Source organism: Plectrocnemia conspersa, unplaced genomic scaffold (genome assembly GCF_051122295.1).
Source record: "Plectrocnemia conspersa isolate PC_06_02 unplaced genomic scaffold, ASM5112229v1 ptg000010l, whole genome shotgun sequence".
Lineage (NCBI taxonomy): Eukaryota > Metazoa > Arthropoda > Insecta > Trichoptera > Polycentropodidae > Plectrocnemia > Plectrocnemia conspersa.
Genome location: NW_028277174.1, coordinates 29067417 through 29087438, shown reverse-complemented (window position 1 = coordinate 29087438; position 20022 = coordinate 29067417). Strand labels below are relative to the sequence as shown.

At 29.5% G+C, this 20022-nt stretch overlaps 1 protein-coding gene across 1 annotated transcript; it reads left to right on the top strand.

Annotated features, from left to right (window-relative positions):
- The first annotated feature begins 1436 nt into the window (after positions 1-1436).
- Positions 1437-11337, top strand: LOC148231291 (uncharacterized). Its single transcript, XM_088195008.1, has 5 exons — positions 1437-1914; positions 9561-10002; positions 10075-10204; positions 10278-10507; positions 11230-11337. Coding segments are annotated over exons 1-5 (1260 nt in total). The 5' UTR covers positions 1437-1457; the 3' UTR covers positions 11231-11337.
- Positions 11338-20022: the final 8685 nt, after the last annotated feature.

Here is a 20022-nt window from a genome sequence, read left to right as displayed (position 1 = left end):
CTACCTCTACCGATTTAGGAAGTTTAAATTTGAAAGTTAATTATATCTTAAAATACATACTTTTATCGATTTTTTTATACAAAAAAGCTACGACTTTGTTATACATTAGGATCGGATCTATATTAGCGTTGTTTTGTGCGGATTTGCATTTAAATTAAATAACTAAAAATAAATTTTCCGAGATCGAGTTATTAATTTGACTGAAATAATTTGTTTGTGTCCTGAAACAATAAATACAAAAATGAAACAAACTACAAAAATTTGCGCCGCACATCTGTTTTTAAGATATGCAATAAACAACAATAAAAGGTGGGTCTTCCCAAAATTTGTTTTTTTTACGAACGATTTCTGCGTATTTCGGTCATAGTAGATACACCAAGCAAAATTTTTTTCACAAATGCTTTTCGGAGGCGTGAAAGCATTTTTTTTTGTTAAGATGAAGCGTCTCATTGTCTCTCATTTTGAAACAAAATAAAGATACATATAGGACCATGAATATTAGAGCTGTATTAGTCACTCCAGAAAGAAAACAACTACCCGTGTTGCTCAAGTATACAATATTTTTAAATTTAAAATTTAAAAAAATATCTAAAAAACGCATCAATTTTTTTAAGACTATTCGAGCAATTATTCGTATATTCATATAGTTTTAAATAGGACAAATAATATTCGAATAGAATATTGGATTGAAAACTCTAATTGCAGCGCTCATTTGAAACAATACTTCGAAAACCATTACATATTTCGTAAAACCTAGAAGAAAACAAAATTAGAAATTATCTTCTTGATATTTTTTAACATCATTTTCATGTGAAAAAAATATTTTTTGTCAAATTTAGTTCATAGAAATTTTAGAGTCCCATATATAATAATTTCCCTCACGTTTTAAATATATTTTCGCTAGTAGAAATATATCAATATCTACGGGTGAAAACGTATTCAGTTATATTTTTACTAAAACAGTTAGTGAAATTAAATTCTTTATAGTGAAAATATAACTTTACTGAAAAATACACATTCAATATAACAGCTGTAAAAGGTCCATTTGCTGTTAAATACCAAACCTGACTTAAATTGTGTTTCATTGGCATAGCTTAAATATATATCTACTAGTGAAAATGTATTTGGATATGGTTGCTTAGTGAAATTATATTTATGTGTGAGTGGTTATTATAATACAATTAATTATTGAGCACGAATACTCTAATGACAAATAGTAAACACTTAAAATATGCACAAATAAATTTACGTTTTGATTTTTTATCAGTGGCAAAAATAATACGGCATAATTAAGTCTGCACGTTGCACATTTTTTGCACTGGCACCACGCACTAGCGAAAGGACTCTTATTGGTGCATGTGATTCAAATACTGACCAATCACAGGTTGACGCCGGAAGGGGAGGGAGAAATGCGCAATCGATCTCATTAGAGGATCAGTGCTTAATTGGTCTTGGAAATGGATGGACCTACGACCGATTTTGAAGATTTTGACAAGTTGATAACAAACCCTTGGTATTATCATACAGACAAGAAGCCGAAAACGTCCGTCGAGCTTGTGGGGTTTTATACTTCAAATCGCAATCGATCGACAATACAATACAAGGGTTCCGAAAAAGTGAACTTTATCAGGCGCACGTTGGCAGGTGAATCGTTCTTAATACCTGGATCGGAATATGAATTTGGAACATACTTCGACTATTTACTGCATAATCGATATATGGTGAAACATTTAGCCAGTCGTAATTTTTACCAGAACGAGCTGAGGATCAAAGATGCCGGGCTTGTTATGAGTCAGATGACACTTGCAATACTTTTGGATTTTACTTTCGGATATTCTAAAAAGGTCATCTATTCCATATACAACAATGGCATTATAAACGTATATGCGGAAGTATTTCCGAGAGGAGAAACGGGTGAGTAAAATATTGTTTTTTTCATTCTATTCTCTATTAATTAATTATTTTTATATTTTAAAAAATAATGTAGCTAAACTAACGTAACATACCATAACCTAACATAACACACCTTATCTAACCTACAAAATGTTTCCGATGTAAAAAAGTTTCTAAACTTTTCTCACGTGTTAAGGGTTGAAAGGCTTAGTATTTTATTGTACCCAGCGTCTTAGAACCAGTCAAATTTGTATGTACCGTTCAACTGGGGTCGTTTTACCTAGGTGCTGCTATTTGCATCTTTTATACATAGGCATAAAAATCCTATTCTTATTATGAAAATTATGCATATACATTTTATTTATTTTATGATTTAAAAATAATATATCCAGATATATTTTGCGACCAGGTCTAAAAAGCAAGTTTTCTTAAGTTTATTTCTTATATGTAAAATACATTTTATATGTAATATAAAAGTGTCGGCAAACTTTTGAGGTAGAAGAATCAAAAACGAGTATCATAACGTTTTAGAACCATACACATATATTATACATTTGGGTAGCAGAGGGCAATGACTTTTACAGCAGGGATGGAACACCTTTTCAGCCTCGCGGAACACATTGAATTTTAACTGTAAGTCAAAAAGCAGCATGTATAAGTACTGAATGAGAAAAAAAATACTTCCAACTTTCTTTTAATGATGCTATGTACAACATTTACTTTAATTAAAAATATAGTTAAATTTTAAAATTAATCTTAAAACAATATAATATACGAAGATATGTTAAATAAAAACCTTACATGTTTAATCTAGTTTATCACCGGTTGTTGCACTTTTTTTATCACAACTAAACCTCATTCTTTAGTCACGGATGACGTCAAAAGTGAGTTTTTTTTGATCACTGTTATTTTATGATTATTACAAGTGCAGCAAACATTTTTATTGTAAAATATGGTTTTAATTTGACTCATACTCGTAGTTAAAACAAATTTATGGGCTGAAAATATATCACCATATGCTCTAGTACGTAATTTTTTTGCAACACTGCATGACAACAAATTGTTTTTATGTATTTTTAACACCCCTTTCTTATTCTCCTAAATTTAAATAATCGTCAATATTAGAATATAAAAAAATAATTTGTAAAGTTGAAATGGCTGTACAACGAAAATTTTTTATGATATAATATTTAGTAAATTTGCATTAATTTTAATAATTTTTAATCAAATTACTATTTACACTACACGGTTAAATTTAACAGAAAAGGACAATTTGAGAATTATTAAAAATATATTAAAATATAAATAAATACTTTTTAGTAAAAAAGTTAAGGCTTTCTGCATTCTAATAAAAACATATTAAACGAATTGTGTCATAGACTAATAATTCTTACGGCAAAAATGGTACACATGTTGTGCCATCGGATTTTATAGTGTTAAAAATACTAGTTTTAAAAAATGTTTGATATAATGCATTTTTATTTAAAATATTATTTGGAGACTGGACTAGATAATTTCTCTTGACCCGCTGTATTCGGCTCGCGGGCCGTAAGTTGTGCTTTAAAGTTAAGCAAGCCGCGATTTATTTTTAAAATTTGCTCATTTGCTGTTTGCGGGCGCAGTGGAGCTTTTTATATTTTTCTTATAATTATTACTCAAAAACATCAAAATGTATTAATTTATAAAGGTTGCAAACAACACTGTCTATGCCCTGCAGCATATATGATTGACCCCCTGTTCCCGTTCCATTTCAGTCTGGCCCGCAAATAATTTTGTACTTTAGATCAGGGGTGAGCACCGCACGGCTAGACAAGAATATACAGAACGCAGTTCCCGAACGATATTACAAGTATAATCTGGCCCAAAAACATGTTCAACATTATTAAAAATAAGCACTATTAATATGATCCAAGTATGACAAATGAGACAATATTTTATAGCCCAACTCATCAAATGTAGTTGCGCATAGTCGTACGAGAAAATTGGACCTTTTCGATTAGCTAACCAATGTAAGGACTAGACGTTGCATTTTGTCAATTTTTGACTCAGTTGCTCATACTTTGAATTATCTGCCAAGTTTTAAAAAGTTGTGGTATGGTTTCTTTTTTTATTGTGGTTATGTTATACGATCAAAAAAATATTAGATTTTCTTGGTTAGATTCAACCAGTGGGTACTCGGTTTTTATTCGGTTCGTGCGGTACCCATTTTTGACTTGTTGTGCGTGGTTCTTATTCAACTGAAGAAGGACGCATACGACTTTCATTATCTTAATGATTGCATCTCACGTTCCATAATTCGCCGACTGCCAAGAAAAAAAAATGAAAAAATCGCACTGCACCATAAACAAAATTTAGTTTTTATTACACATTATATGAAAAAAAATTCTTACCCTACTTGTTATATCATTGGTTACAATAATGTTGAATATAGGTGCGAGATGCAAAGCTCTCCGACTACTAGTACATTTATAGCCCCAAAAAATTGTTATGATACTCATATTTGGCTCTTCCTTACAAATGTTAGCTGATATCTGATGTGTGTATATGCACTATGTAATTTTGACTCGTGTCACATTTGCGAATTACTTACAAAATAACCGAAATAGCATAATCCGTAAGTCATTGGACTAATAATCCAGAGGCCGCGGGTTCGAGTCCCGCAGAAGACTCGAGTTTTTAATCAAAAAAATACGGTATGGAGCTGCAGGTGACATTTATTGCTTGTAAACTATTTAATTATAATAAATTCAACCGATTACTAGACTTTGATTTAGGTCTAATGTATGCACTTATTGATTAGCCCGGTGTAATGCATTGGGCTCACTTATGTTATGTTACAACGGGTTAAAAAAACTTAAAACCATATCGCGTATCACGTGTGGTACACGTACCAATGGAATAAATAAAAATTGGTACTATGGCTCAAAACGTTCCAAACCTTCCATAATTCTTATAAATTATTCGTGACACAGGAATGAAAATTTCTAACACGTCACATTAGCTACGCGATTTACACTTCTCATGTAAAATATCAAATTGTAATCTTGATTACCATTACATTTTATTAGTGAGCTTGTTTTAATTAAAAATATTTTTTTTCACCATTTTCATTAAAACATCATAATTGTACTTTAACGTTTGATCTTAATCTTTTTTTGATCTATACATACATATTTTTAAAGAAAATATACATCACAATTATATTCTTTACTGTACAGGTATTTGTGAAACCCTTTTCGCATCTTTTCTTTTAAAACCAGATTAAAGAAACATGCTTATACTGCGTACTAGTTGATTTTACAGGAAACACTATGTCCTTGAACTCAGACAAATTCCAACATGTTTGTGGCTTTATTACATATGTTTTTTTATATTCTAATGGAATATGTAGTTCTCTTGAAATAGGATACCGAAATCGGTTACCATTTCTGTGCGATGAAGCACATTGTTATCTATTTTATAAGCTTATATATAATTGTTCTAAGCCGTCGCTTCTGGACGCATAAAACTTAAAATGAAACATTTTCTGTTTAATTCTTTACTCTGTAAACTGCATCGCTTTGTATGAACGGTGTATAATAATACACGTAAACAAAGGAAATATAATTAATTATAATAATAAATAATAATAAAAATAAAATTTGCTTTGTTGCATTCCGAGGTGCCGGTAATGCGTTCTGTTGTTTCGACCAATGAAAAATAAGCATTCAAATATAAAACAAAATGGTCGACAGTACCATGACAACAGTTTTAAATAATTATTATTTAATAATAAAATTTTGCTACTCGACAATAATTTTCATTAATTCGTTATTTGACTGAATATAAATAATCGGATTGCAAATTAACTAGGTGTGTTATAACTATGAAAATTAAATATATACATAATGTGTGGAGGATTAGAAAAATACATTGATTAAACTAGATAAACAATCTTATGATTGTTTATCTAGTTTAATCTTCGTAATGAAATCTTCATATTTTGAGTTCCCGGCGACGGGCTCCGAGGCCAAAAAATGAGTTTTTCCTTTTATAAATAATCAGATTGCAAATTAACTAGGTGTGTTATAACTATAAAAAGTAAATATATACATGATGTGTTTAGGATAAGAAGAATACATTGATTCAATTAGATAAACAATCATAAAACAATCTTCGTAATGAAATCTTCAAATTTTGAATTCCCGTCGCCGGGCTCTGAGGCCGAAAAGTGAGTTTTTCCTTTTATAATACATAAACATTATCATTGCTTCCGATTTAATTCACATATATGTCAGATTTTAAGAATTGCAATAAACCAAATATCTTTAGTATGTATGAGGATTGAAAGTTAACGTCGCTGAATCGGCGCTGTCGCAGTGGGAACCGTATATATCAGCCAACGGTCAGCTTATAAATGTGTAGTTTCTTGGATGTTATCTAATAAGCGACATTTTACAATGATTATAAATATGTGATTGCATACCTAGAATAATCGATAGTCAAAATATCTAAGAGTGGCTTATTTTTAATTCTGATGTATACGTCATGGTTTTTAATCAATTTTTGTTCTGTGCCATCATTCATCTTTAGAAATAGCCATATTCAAGATATTCAGTTACATCAAACTTATGTAGTATGTTCTTTATAAAAAGATAGTTCTTGCTGACAGGGACTTAAACATGAGAAGATTCACTCGTTTATATATACCAATTCTACGCTGTAGCCGTATAGGTCATCAAATTGATCCATCGTTGCTTCTGAAAAATAATTAAAAACAATCAATAGTTAAACATTGAACACATTATCACTACTAATATAATCCATAAATTAAATTTAAACGACAACCCATAGTTCTAGAAGTTCCCATAGAGGATTAAACAGGTAGATTGGCATCACTTCTTAAACTGATAAGTTGTACGTCGTATTTTAATTGTTTGCCATATGTAAACATTATTAGATCTCTCATTGATTCTGAAGATTGACTGTAAACAATACTATATAGTGGGTAAAATGTAACTTTTTGTTGATTTTTCATTACTACTACCATTGTAATATGTTTAATTAACTTTGGTATGTATACCTTAAATTGCCAAATCACTGCTGTTTGTCTTTTAATATTAGATCCTGGAAAGTCAATGGTAATTTTGTTAGAATAACCGTGATATTATTCATATAACCAAACACTTACTGTCACACTCATAATTTAAACTTTTGTTTATATTGTCTATAATAAATGCTACATCACTACAATTGACACTTTGTAAGAAAAACGACGTGATTATAACATATTTCACTGTTTATTTAATTGCACAGAAATGGACGTAGCGAGCGCTTGCCAGATGACAGTAGAACTGTCACATGTAAGCAAATTTGAAAGGGAAGTCCCTGGTTTTGGGCGCACTTGAGAACGAACAATGAAATTGATTTTAACGATTTAAATTGTAAAACACTTATCAAAATATGTATAAAAATCATCAAATTCTAAAAAATTTTTTTTTTAAATATGTTAGTTTATACGGTATTTAAAATATAATATAAATAATGTGGATTTTTATTAGCTTTTCTATACAGAAAAAATATGTGCTTAAATTTTGCCGAACGTTAGCAATTTAAAGTTATAGTTTTTAGAGAATTTTTATAATTTCGCTTGAAAAAACATTTTCAACAAAAAGGGGCAAAGTTTTAAAATAAGTAATATTCATTACCAACCAACTACTAAACACAGTGTTGCAAAAATCCCTCTTAGTGACTATCTGTCTTGAAAGGTTACCAAATATTATATGCACGTGTGAGCGCGTTCAAGGTAAATCATACATGTTTATGATCTGAATAGTGTCTCGGAAACTTATTTTTAGATTGGTTCCAGAAAAAGCGTCTGGTACCAGTATTATGTTGTATGACATTGTTCTAAATTACTTCGGAGTTTATTCCGATTAGTATTTAGGTATATTTGTATTTGTAGCGTAAAATATGACTATCGATTTAGATTATTTAACTATTAAGATTAGTGCCTTTTGTTTGCCACGCATAAGGTTTTATTTTATACATAAAACAAATACAATATGACAAAATTATTTACATGCATAAATAAATATATTTATTTTATTAGGCATATTTATTGATTAAATTGTATACTATGCGTGTATTGTTGAATTTTCTGAAAGTCAAAGTGGCCGTCTTTTGCTGCTTTTTTCGTTCTCCTAGGGGTCGGTCGTCTCGGTCGATTAAGCATAGCTCCACGTTAAAGTTAGGCTGAATTTTAGTGTTTTTAAATGTTTTTAAATTAAGTGGTAGTGTTGTAGCTCTTTAAACCCTCTTACCAATTAAAATGATTTGGGCAGAAACAGACTCTTTGTTATTGTCTAATACGAATATTATCAGACTATATGACGAATATAATATAACAGCGTATGATTAAAAAAAACATTATTATTTTATAAAATGCGTAATTTTCTAGATTTTTTTATTTTAATGCTAGTGTTTGGGAACTCTTAATAACGTTTATCGGATAAGCATAATATTTGATAAAAAAATCGTTTTTTACAAATTAATTACAATAAACACATTTAAGATTTAGGTCTTTTAATTCTTAAGCAACGTTTATGGGTGGTCGCGACAAATTATTATCAGATTTGTTAGGTACATATTGATTGAGTATGAATACATAATACAATTCATTCAACATATACTGTGTTGTGATAATTGTGTTTATATAAGTTAAGATATCACGTGTTTTGTTTCAAACGTTATTTCTTATCTACATGTTGATTTATTCAAATCCATTTGCAATGCTATTTATAAACTGTGCTGCGTATTTAATCTTAAAAGCTTTCGGTTTTTATTTAATCTTACTTTGAACGCAAGTTTATTCGTCTGGATCGTAATCTTTATTGACATTTTACCATTGATACATAATTAGTACCTTTAACCTAATAAGTATATAACTAACTGATAAAAAATATTACACTGTGCTTAAAATATTACATAAATAAAAGTGCCTTTATTATTATCAGACGAAATTTAAACCTTTATGTTAAAATTTTAAAATAACTGATTTTTACCTAATATTTGAATATAAATTTTATAATCCTCTCAGCTGCAGTGATTCCGTTCCAAACATCCTCATCTGCGATTCAGTTCTAGCGAGTCGCAGATGATGTTTGCAGGTCAATGGCATCGCTTCTTAGAAACACGAAATATGTTCACATATTAAAAGAGAAACGGCCCAGATGATAACTCTGGCGATCGATAACCAAAGGGTAGAAGAACGTAAGCATTATCAGTAGAATAGAATGTGTTGTCTAACGCGCGTTCTTTCTAAGCAAAGAGTAGCATTTGGTGGTACTCGTGGGTGATTTACGGGTGTTCTATTAGGTGGTCAATTAATTAATAACGCAATTGTTTGGTCACGAGATCTGTTTTTTATTATTGAAATATACTATGTGTGTCCCGGCCCAACTTTCGAATCTTTTGATTTATATTTTCGTTTGTTCGAAATGGTCTTTAGAATAATTTATATATTAAAGAACATTTTGTGGTTGGTTGAAACCTCTACGAATTTTATTTCGAACATATTGTTTAGATTTGAGTAAAAACTTGCTTATTTATTTATTGGCTAAGTTATAAGGTATACATTTTTCAATAAAGAAATTTAAAATAATTTTATGTATGATATTTTTTTGCAGGGTCTAAAGAAACGTCTGAAGTTTCCGTCGAAACAAAGCCCTTAGTTGGAAATAAAAAGCCAAAGAAAGGAAAGAATAAAAGAAAGCATGCAAAAGCATCGTCTAAATCAGAATATAAAAAGTATTTAAAAAAAGATACTCGACACACAATTAAGAAAGAAGATAAAAAAATATTGCAGAAATCAGAAATAAAGGAAACAAAAACCTCTCAAACCACTGAACAAAAAAAAACTTACGCTAAACAGTTTCAAGGTGTCTTCTTGATGAGTTTCTCAGAAGTGTGTATACTTTATAACTACGAAGTACACGGGATTACTGATCTAAACAAAAACGAGCAAACACCGGTATTAAATCACCGTGACTCCGCTTTGCAATATTTAAGAAATGCAGACATAGTCAATTTTGCTAAACATGATTATCCAATTGAAACGTGGCATTATAAGTATAAAAATACTAATATCGTATCTCTGATTTATGTAAGCATAACCATTTAATACATATTTAAAATTTGCAGATTCAAAGAACTGAGAGGCATTTGCTTGAAAGCGTTGGCAACTAACGCCAAGAAAGTGGTGTTGAAAAACACCAAGTCTAGAAAGAAAGAAACCGTACATACAGTGGAAGAATTGCAAAAAAATGCAACCGTAAGTATTAACTTTAAATAACTGTGAATAAATTTGCCTAAAACATTTATAATTATAATTATCCAAAATTAAGGACTGGAATACAACAATGAGCTTGAATTTTTTGGATGCTTTTGCTCAATTCTTAAAAAAATCCATTATTTTGGTAAGCAGAAACTTATCCACCGATGCACCTATAGAAGTAACACTTTTTAAGGATGCAGGGCTTGACAAACAGATAAAAGTTGTTCGAGTTAATGGGCTTGATAGTCCGCTAGTCAAGATACATAAAATTGCATTGAGAAAAATGTATTCAAGTAATTGGTAAGTATCATAATAATATATTCATGGTTTAATTTCTTGGTTAATAAATCTTTACACTATAAAATATAATATTTAGTTGACATGAAATATAATAATCTGTTTTGGATTTTTTATTTATTTAGATAAATAAATAAAAATCAGAGGGATATTAAAAATATTAAAATAAGCAAAAACTGTAAAAAATCTTTAAAATCAATTTTTTTATTCATTTTTACTAAAAATATAATGCTTGTTGCGGTTTTAGTATTTATTTTGTCATAAGCTTTTTAACAATTAGATTTACTACATTTTTCACAATACTCATAAATTCTCGTCTTACATTTTGAATCATTGCATCATTAATTTTCTTATAAGGCCAGTTGACGCATGGTTTTTATTCTATGGATCTAGTTTGTTGTTTTTATTAAATGTATATTTACAAATTCGCGTTTATTACTTACTCGAAAGGATCCCTTATCAGTCTAAATAAACAATAAATATTGCATCATCTCCCGTTGCGATATTATATAAAGACACTCAAGAAAGATAATGCAAGGTTGAACATATCCTTAATTAAAAATTTACTAATTTCTAAATTATTTTTTCTTGGATTTTATTTTTTTTTCTACAGTTTTTTAAGTTCATTATAATTTTATGTGCTCATTTTAAATAAACGTTTTTTCAGTGCTTTGATTACTATTTTATAATATTATTATTTAACAAATATTTTTAATTCTTTTCAGATTCCTAATTCAAGATAACATTAGACGACCAACTATTTGTTGTGACATGTCACTTTTTACTTTTTTACTGTACATTTAATGATTTTAATATAAGATTTGCTAAATTGCTTTCTGTACTTTATTTCCTTTATGATTGCAAAATTGATGGCAAAAATTCAGCGAATTTTAATCATACTTTTGGTTGTAAACAAAAAACTGCTAATTCGCTGATATTGTGAAAACAAACATTACAATTTTCCTGGAAAATAATTGCGGTTTTTGATATTTTAATTAAAATACATTATTCTCAGCTATTGCTTAACTATTATGTATTAATAACAATAAGCATTGACAGACTCTTGACAATTCATTATTTATTCTAGTAGTGACAAATATTTATTTTGTAATAATAGTTTACAATATATTAAAATGCACATTTTTTAAAACATCAATATTTGTTGAGTAATTCAATTTATGCGTCACCCATTTGTCAAGCTTTTGTTAAATTTTTGTATGTTCTTGATGGTCAGAAACATATTCAATTCAATAGACTAATTAAAAGGCATAATTATTTTTATTTTTTATTACAAATCTGATCATAAAGATTTGCCAAAATTCCCAAATTCATCACTATGGTCTTTCATAACCATACACAAATGTTAAAATATAACATTAAAAAATGTATATTATGCATATCTAAAATATAACACTAACATATTTTTTCAAAGCTTTTCATAGCTATTCACAAAGACATTCTTATGTTTGGTAAGCACGTGCGTTTCAGCCGCGACAGGCAAGAATAAGGGACGCGATCGCAATTCTCCATGGAGCTTTAAATCTTGCAGCTGAAAGCTAGGCATCAATGGATTGTCGACACCACTTCTTATCGTGATCTATCAAGTAGAAGTTACGCCAAAACTGAATTAAATTGTATTCCAACGCTCCTATCAAACGGCACTATGATACAAATATGGTAATGATCTGTATTAAATAAACGAAAACCGTAATTATGTTTCTAATTATTTAATATTATGTTTAAAAAAGAGTGGAAGGGGGATTATAACATTGCTTTTTATTTAAATATTAATGCTAGTTTAATGGTGTGATATTAGAGCTAAACATTATATGACTTATGTTTATGTACTAGTATATCGTGTGTCGCATATCGTCTTCAAATTATTATTACATTAATAAACGCAGAAATATCATTAGACAAGTTTGTAAATTATATGTTAATATCACGCCAATAAGTAGTAAATATTTGGTTTGCTTTCTAATAATTTAAATTAACTAAACCTTAATCTTATAAAACAGTTTTTTTAAGGAACAAAAACATCGTACTTCTATTAATAATAGTCGAGATCTACAATCATCGCTGTAATGAATTTATTCAATATCTCAACTAGACTATCGCTTTCAACTTTCCTAAGAGTATCTGAGTGAATCACTTCGATGTTTACGATCATGTAATTATCACTTCGCGTGCTTTCAAGCACAGAAACGCGCACTCCACTTTAAAGACCACACGTCCATATTTAATTTTTAACTTTAAATTGCTAAGGGTGGAGTACTGTAGTGACTCATAATACCAATGTCAGAAAAACTGCCGTCGAGATGTGCACTGCAAACTTCTGATTCCTACTAATGTACATGGTGGATATTACGGTGACCAGACCCTACCGCTTGACGCTCGGATCACTACTTTTTTGATCACGGACTTTGGCCACTCCAAGGAGGATACCTATAAACGCAACCGAAGAAATACAAGCTGTACTAATAGTTAACATATTTATTCATAATTTATAATTTTTCATGCTATTTAATATTTATATAACTAATATTATGAACTTAACTTAATTTTGCACACAACTAAAAAATAAGTAAAATTTTTAAATAAAAGCATTACATAAAATGACAAAATGACGAATACTTCATTTTGATCGTATTTTAAATACTGGGTATGACGAATATATTCGTCATAGAAAATTTTAAATATAAAGGAACTGACTACTTAATTCGTCAACCTAGTTGTATGAAAACATATTCAAAACCTAGTTGTATAAAGTTATATATACCAAAAAGAAATAACGCTTTAAACCATAAAAAAATATAATTATTTCCCAAAATAATTTTTACCGATGTATATAATATTTTTCTTTATATTAGGTATTTTTTAATACATTACTTGTGTACTAGCGTTTTTTTTAGGAAATAATTTTTCAAGTAAATTCTAACATGTTCAATTGATTTTTATTCTTAAGCGAAGGTTCTAATAATTTGAAAGGGTGATGCTCTAAAGTAAATATGGCGAATGTTATAGAATATTAAATGGCATTAATTAATTAATAATTTGTCACATATATTATTTATCTAAAAATGTATCCAAGCTAACTGAAGTTTAGAAGCCAAACTATAAACCCTACTACAACCAATACATGTCTTACTTGCATAAACCATTTTTATTTTATTTTATGGAAGTTTATATTCCTTCTAACTTTTTATCTAAATTTAATACTCTCCATAATTAACCAATTCTTTTTTAGCGACCCAAACCAAACTTATTCACGGGTTATAAGTGTGCTTATTTTAGATACTCCAAAAACGCCCCGAGATACAGATTTTCACATTCGCAATACATTATAAGGCATATTAAGTAGTCTAGTGGTATAATAATATAACACGACGTCGGCAAGTTTTGTAATTATATTATTGTACCCTCAACACCCGTGCCAGGATTAATCCGGTGGATTTAATTACAAAACGAAACCATTGATATGGATTCTCCGATATTCCTTGGCGAAATTCTGAATTCAATTAAACCCATGTCTATTAATTAGCCATCCTTTAGTAATATTTATTAAACCTTTGGAAACGCACCACGAGCAAGGTACCGTTTGGCGGTCTCTGTGATAATATTCCAATTAATCAAATCAGGTAATATTATTGCGATTATGGTTAAAATCTCCCTCATTGTCGTCGTTTTTATATATATGGAGCTCGTAACCCTCAATCGTCACTTGGATACATTTATTTAGGAATGGGGCCTGTTCTATAACTCCTTTGTTATTGTATTAATGCCACAAATATTATGAGATTATTGGTTCTCTTTTTTTTTAACATAAACAGAAATTGATAGTTTTATATAAGTTTATATTCACGCATTTCTAATAATACATTTAATATTTAATCGAATATATAGCGAAAAGTTTAGTTCGCGGCACTACGCTTAGATCATATAGGATGCCTTTAAGATCTACCGCTGTGTATAATAATTATACACAACGGCAAATATGAGCAGATTAAAACGTCCCAAACAAATAAATCTAACGGTGTTTCAAAACGCAAGTTGTACTAAAAATACACGATGATTTGAATAAGTTTATCTTTAAAACCCAGACGAAGGATCCTCATAATTATTAAACAAGTCTTGAATTATTGAGCATGGTTAAGATCCTTCGAACGACATAATTATATTATATTTCATACAAGTTTAAGAAAATTCATCATAAATTAATACCAATTTCTATATTCACCATGGCCAACGAAGCTGTTAATAAATCAGTTTTCATATAAATAATTCCATTAACTTAACTTAGCGTCGACGCGAACGAGCTTAAATATTATTTAGTTATAGTTCAAGAGAAAATTTAATAAATAGTTGCATGTCTAGTAATATTTAAATTATTTAAAACCATTAGAAAAATGCTTATATGTATATATTATCTTGAGTAATTTAGCGTTTTTTAACTGGGAGCTATATGATAAAATTGGGGTTACAAATATATTCCATATTGTGGGAGCCAAAGCAGACTAGGAGGGTCAGAATAAAATAAATTAAAAATATGCACACAATATAAATTTAAGAACTAATATATTTAATAAAATTAAATTATTTAATTCTTTAATTTTGTATATATTATATATTTGTTTCTAGGAAAAATCATAAAAAAATCTGATGAAAACTGCGGCTCGTGAGCTGCATACGGCTCATAAGTAGATAATTTTTTCGCAAAATCACAATTTTTATTTTTGTCATTGATATATACACTTATTATATTATATTATGATATAATTATCCGTTATGCTTCTATAAGCTTATTGCACCAATAGATTATACAAGAATAATAATAATAATGTTTAGTAACCGTCAACCTGTCAGCTTGATATTAGATTGTTGAAACGATTCTACATAGAAACTACGTAAATATCAGTCTAGCAGTTAACCAAGTAAGTAACCGTATATTTGTTTAGTAGTGAAGCAGACGGTCATCGCAACAAAAGTATGATTGTTTACTTTATGTCTCGTTTTTTGTAATGCAGCAGATTTAGTGCTAAATATTTTATATTAGTAGCATTTCTAGCTAAGATTTTTTAGAAACAAATAAAACAGAAAAATATGTGTTTATTTTTTAAGAAAACATATTTAAATCTTTAATCCTGTCTTTGCGATGATAGTCGATTTCTAATACATTATACAAATATATTACCGATGAGTAATAAAATGTTGTAAATTTAAAGTATAAATAAAAAATATGTTTGCTGCAATTTACATGCCTAAAAAGAAAGTAGATCAACGGAAGATGAACATTATGAATTTAAAAAGGAATGGATTGATACGACCTGTCTCATTTGTAAGGACACTAAAACTGACACATAACAAGAAAGAAAATTTGTAAAGGCACTTTACAACAAATTTGGCTTAATAGCAAGTGCCTATGCTATCGATAATACAAAAAAGAAAGCAGTTAACGACCTTCTGAAAAATGTTGAAAAATAAAATTCTTTAATTAATTACTGGATGCAATCTTTATCACGAGTCAGGAAATCGCTAAGAGGGAAAAACCATTTACAGATGTAAGTTCATAATTATTTTATAAAATCATCTAAAAAACGCTTTCGGTATTTTTTTAAAAAAAAGCAAAAATTCTTAAAAAAATAAAAAATCTCCGTTTTTTGATTTGCTAAAGTAATTTAGTAGATCAGTGTCAATTACGACTTTTTATGATCAGGTTTTAAAGGCTACTCTGATTTATTAATCAATGATAAATCTCCGGATTTCTAAATCGTTAGATTTAAACCGTTTATGTACCGAAGTAAGTTTGCACAGTAATTCATCTAAATACCACCTATTTTTAAAATTAAAAAAATATATATGTTAAGCGTTAAATGCTTTTCAAGGGCTTTAATAACCCAAATAAAAGTCTCTGAGTCTTTGTTTCTAGTCATTTGAACACCATGTGCGAAAATTAAAAATCCAAGTCACAATAAACCATTATTAAATTAATTTTGCTTTAATAGCAAAAAAAAAACATTTTTATACAAAGTAAAAAAAACTACGATTGCTTTATTCAAATGTCTATTGAAATAATCTAATTTTGATTAAATTATTAATTGTTTAATATATTGCAAATGTTTAAGTGACTAGTGGCACCCAATTAAAGGCAGCTATTTAAGTGATAATAATTTTAAATGTTTATCCATGTCTAAGTAGAAACATATAATATAATATTATATATATATGAAACATATCTTGTATTATTATTTTGACCCATATGTGGCTTTTGGCAAAACAGTCGCAACGCAATTGAGCCTCTTAAGTGGCTCGTGGCATTATAATGGTTTATCGCACTTTTCACGTACACACTGCATATTTGTTGTTTATTATAATCGCGGTATTGTGTCTTCAATTCACTTTATCGAGAGACGTAAAAATATATAATAGGTCAAAACTAAACATAAAGTTAAAAAAAGTGTCACTTATACAATGATCAGTATTGTGTCATTTGATATGAAAATCATTTTATGATGCCTCTCGAATCAAACAAATAAAAATCATAAGGTATTGTATATCGTTGTTTGAATTAATTAGCACGGTGATCCCAGAGCCTAATCCGACACGTAGCTCCCAAATCGTTGTCCATGAGGCAGGGCCGGCCTCCAACATGTTAGCCCTGGTCTCGGAGGATCGCAAATTGTGGCTAATTAACACCCTCCAGAGTGGGTATAAATCAATGGGCGACACGGGGCGTGACTCACCCCTGATCTCTCTGTATGTGCCACTCAGGTTAGTTTCTGTATCACTTCCATTAAATAATAATTCATATTTCATTGTTTCGATTCTCTATAAATCAACCTAGGCGAAATATCAGAATTGTATGTATTTCAAATTAAGGATACAGGATTTTTCTTTCTTTGATACAATAAAGTTTTGGGCATTGATGCAGTGTTGATACATATAGCTATACGTACAGTTTATTAAGCAAAAATATAGTTGTGACTCACAATTTGTAAGTAGTGACTTTACAATCATGACACTTTAAACGGATCTTGTACAGGTTAATTTTAAATATAGATTAGGTTATATCTTTATAAAGAATATTATAATAATCTCGTGCTATACAGAAAATCAAGCACATAAAAATAAATGGATAATTTTCATTGTATATAGCTTACACACTTGTGTGTAAAATTAAGATTTTTTAGTCCAGTACCAATTAAAGTTAAGTTAAATCGCATTCACAGGTGAAAATCGCACATTCAGATAAGGAGCTAATGGCACAGCCGCAGACGCCTTGGGTGCAATTTTTAATAATATATAGTATACGGAACGTATAGCGGTCACATTAGTGTGAACGTAATATCTCGATTGGTGTCCCATTGGGACCATTTCGACACTGGCTCGCATGTTATTGTCCGATTAGACTATTTGGCATCGAATGCACACACACATTTGGCGTTAAGCGATTATAAAATTTATAATATGCAATGTCGATTCACTTGGAGATATTAATAGTAACCATTACACTTCCTGCATTATGGTTTAATGCTGGATAAACAAATATATCATGTAGGGATTATTCGGTAAATGAATAGGTATAATATTTCTTAGTGAATTAAGTAATACTCTTATAAAATATTTACTTAAGGTGACCAGTAAATAAGATGCGTGATGGGATTTTATTGTAGATATATTTATTTGACGCCTAATTTATAATGAGCCTGTAGCTGGTTGTTCCTTCTGCGTCAATATCACGGAGCAAGTAGCATCAATCCCAAAGCAAGAATCATCCATTGACATCAACATATGTATATCTGAAGTCGGCGAGCGGCCCATGTCAGCTGTGCCATGGCCTATTTGGTAGAGACCGGATCAGATGATCTCGAGGTCGGTCGACAAGATTATTCTCTTGTCGACCAACTGAGTTATTTACGAGATTTTTGAGCCTTTATATAGTCAATTTACATATTTTCGGCTCTCTTGTAATGTAACTAAATACAAATGAATTTGGTTTCCTGTTTGAGAGTAAGAATATATTTTATTTTGGTTTTATCACGACGCGACGGGCTCACAACTTTTTGGCGTTGAGAGAAAAAGGTGTGACTTTGCAGCTAAATAGACGTCGAACAAAATTTAAAAATATGTCTGTAATACCAAAGTTATTATTTTTTTGCTAATTGCAAATTTATTTAATCTCATCCATTCACTAATATGGATCAAGTCACTTTGCATGTCTTCGTATGTTTATAAGCATATAGTTGAATTTTTCCTGCAAGTTTACATATGCTTAAATCATGTATGTAAAAATTAAATGATAAAGGTCCATACCTCACCTTCGCTTTGTGTCCCATTTATTTTAACTACTTGCTGTGTATTATTTAAATATCATATAAATAAATTTAGCGTTGGTCCTACTATTTCAATATGTTATAATTTATCTAATAATATGTTATGGTCTACTGTGTTCAAAGCTTTTTTTAATTTATATTCTTAAGGTTTTGTTGTACTTCATTAATTAAATTAAAAGCTGCATATTTTGTATTGGATTTGTTTCTAAACAAATTTATTTTTAATCACATAAATTACACGGGACTACCTCTCTCAATGACGCATATGCAGATGAAGGGTCGAGTTAATATATCTTAGTTATGATAAAAAATATAATATTTCGACGACAGTGGTTGTCCTCACTAAATTTAAAAGCATAAATCTGACATAAGTTTATTTTTAAAGTTAGTTATGAACAACTTACAATGAAGGGTAGTATGTCGTTTGTGCTAGATGGCTTAGAAAATAGCACTAGGTCTATAAAAAAACGAAATTAAATGTTTCGAATGTTAAAAAAAGAGTAATTGTATTTTAGATAGTATACAAATCATTTAGTTTTAAATTTAAGTAACACTTAATCAATAATGTATCTCCTTATGGTTAAATTTGCAGGGCTTCTATTTCTAATGATACAAGAAAAATTAAAACAACATTTATTAATTATTGCAAACGCTACTGCTCATCTGTAAATTTCATATTTGCACACATATTCATATATGTTTAAACATAAGTGATCTGAATACGTTTCTCAGTTCCAGATAAGCACTTTTGCATAAATTGAGATAAGATAAGATTGAATTACCATAAATCGACATTGTTTATAAAAGATAAGTTGAAACACGACGCTTTAAGCTTATCTTTTAACTTAACAAAATAATCATAATGCATACTTAAGATTTCAAATCCAAACATTCTTATATAATAATAAAGTAACTTTCGCATTGGGTGTTCTATTATATTATATATCCTTATAGAATTTTTCATCCAGTCCCGATCAACGATCGGAGATTTCCTCGCTTAGCGTGAAATATTAACCCTCTTAACTAGACACGTTAGAAAAAATCCTTAATCCTACAAGATCCTGAAAGATAAAGTCTGGATTAAATCGCTCGTTCGTATTGATGGGTGGCGGTGGAGCATCGAAAGCTGTGCATTAGTTTTAAAGGGAGAGTAGTAAGAAGTCGAAATAAATAATCTACTTTATTTAT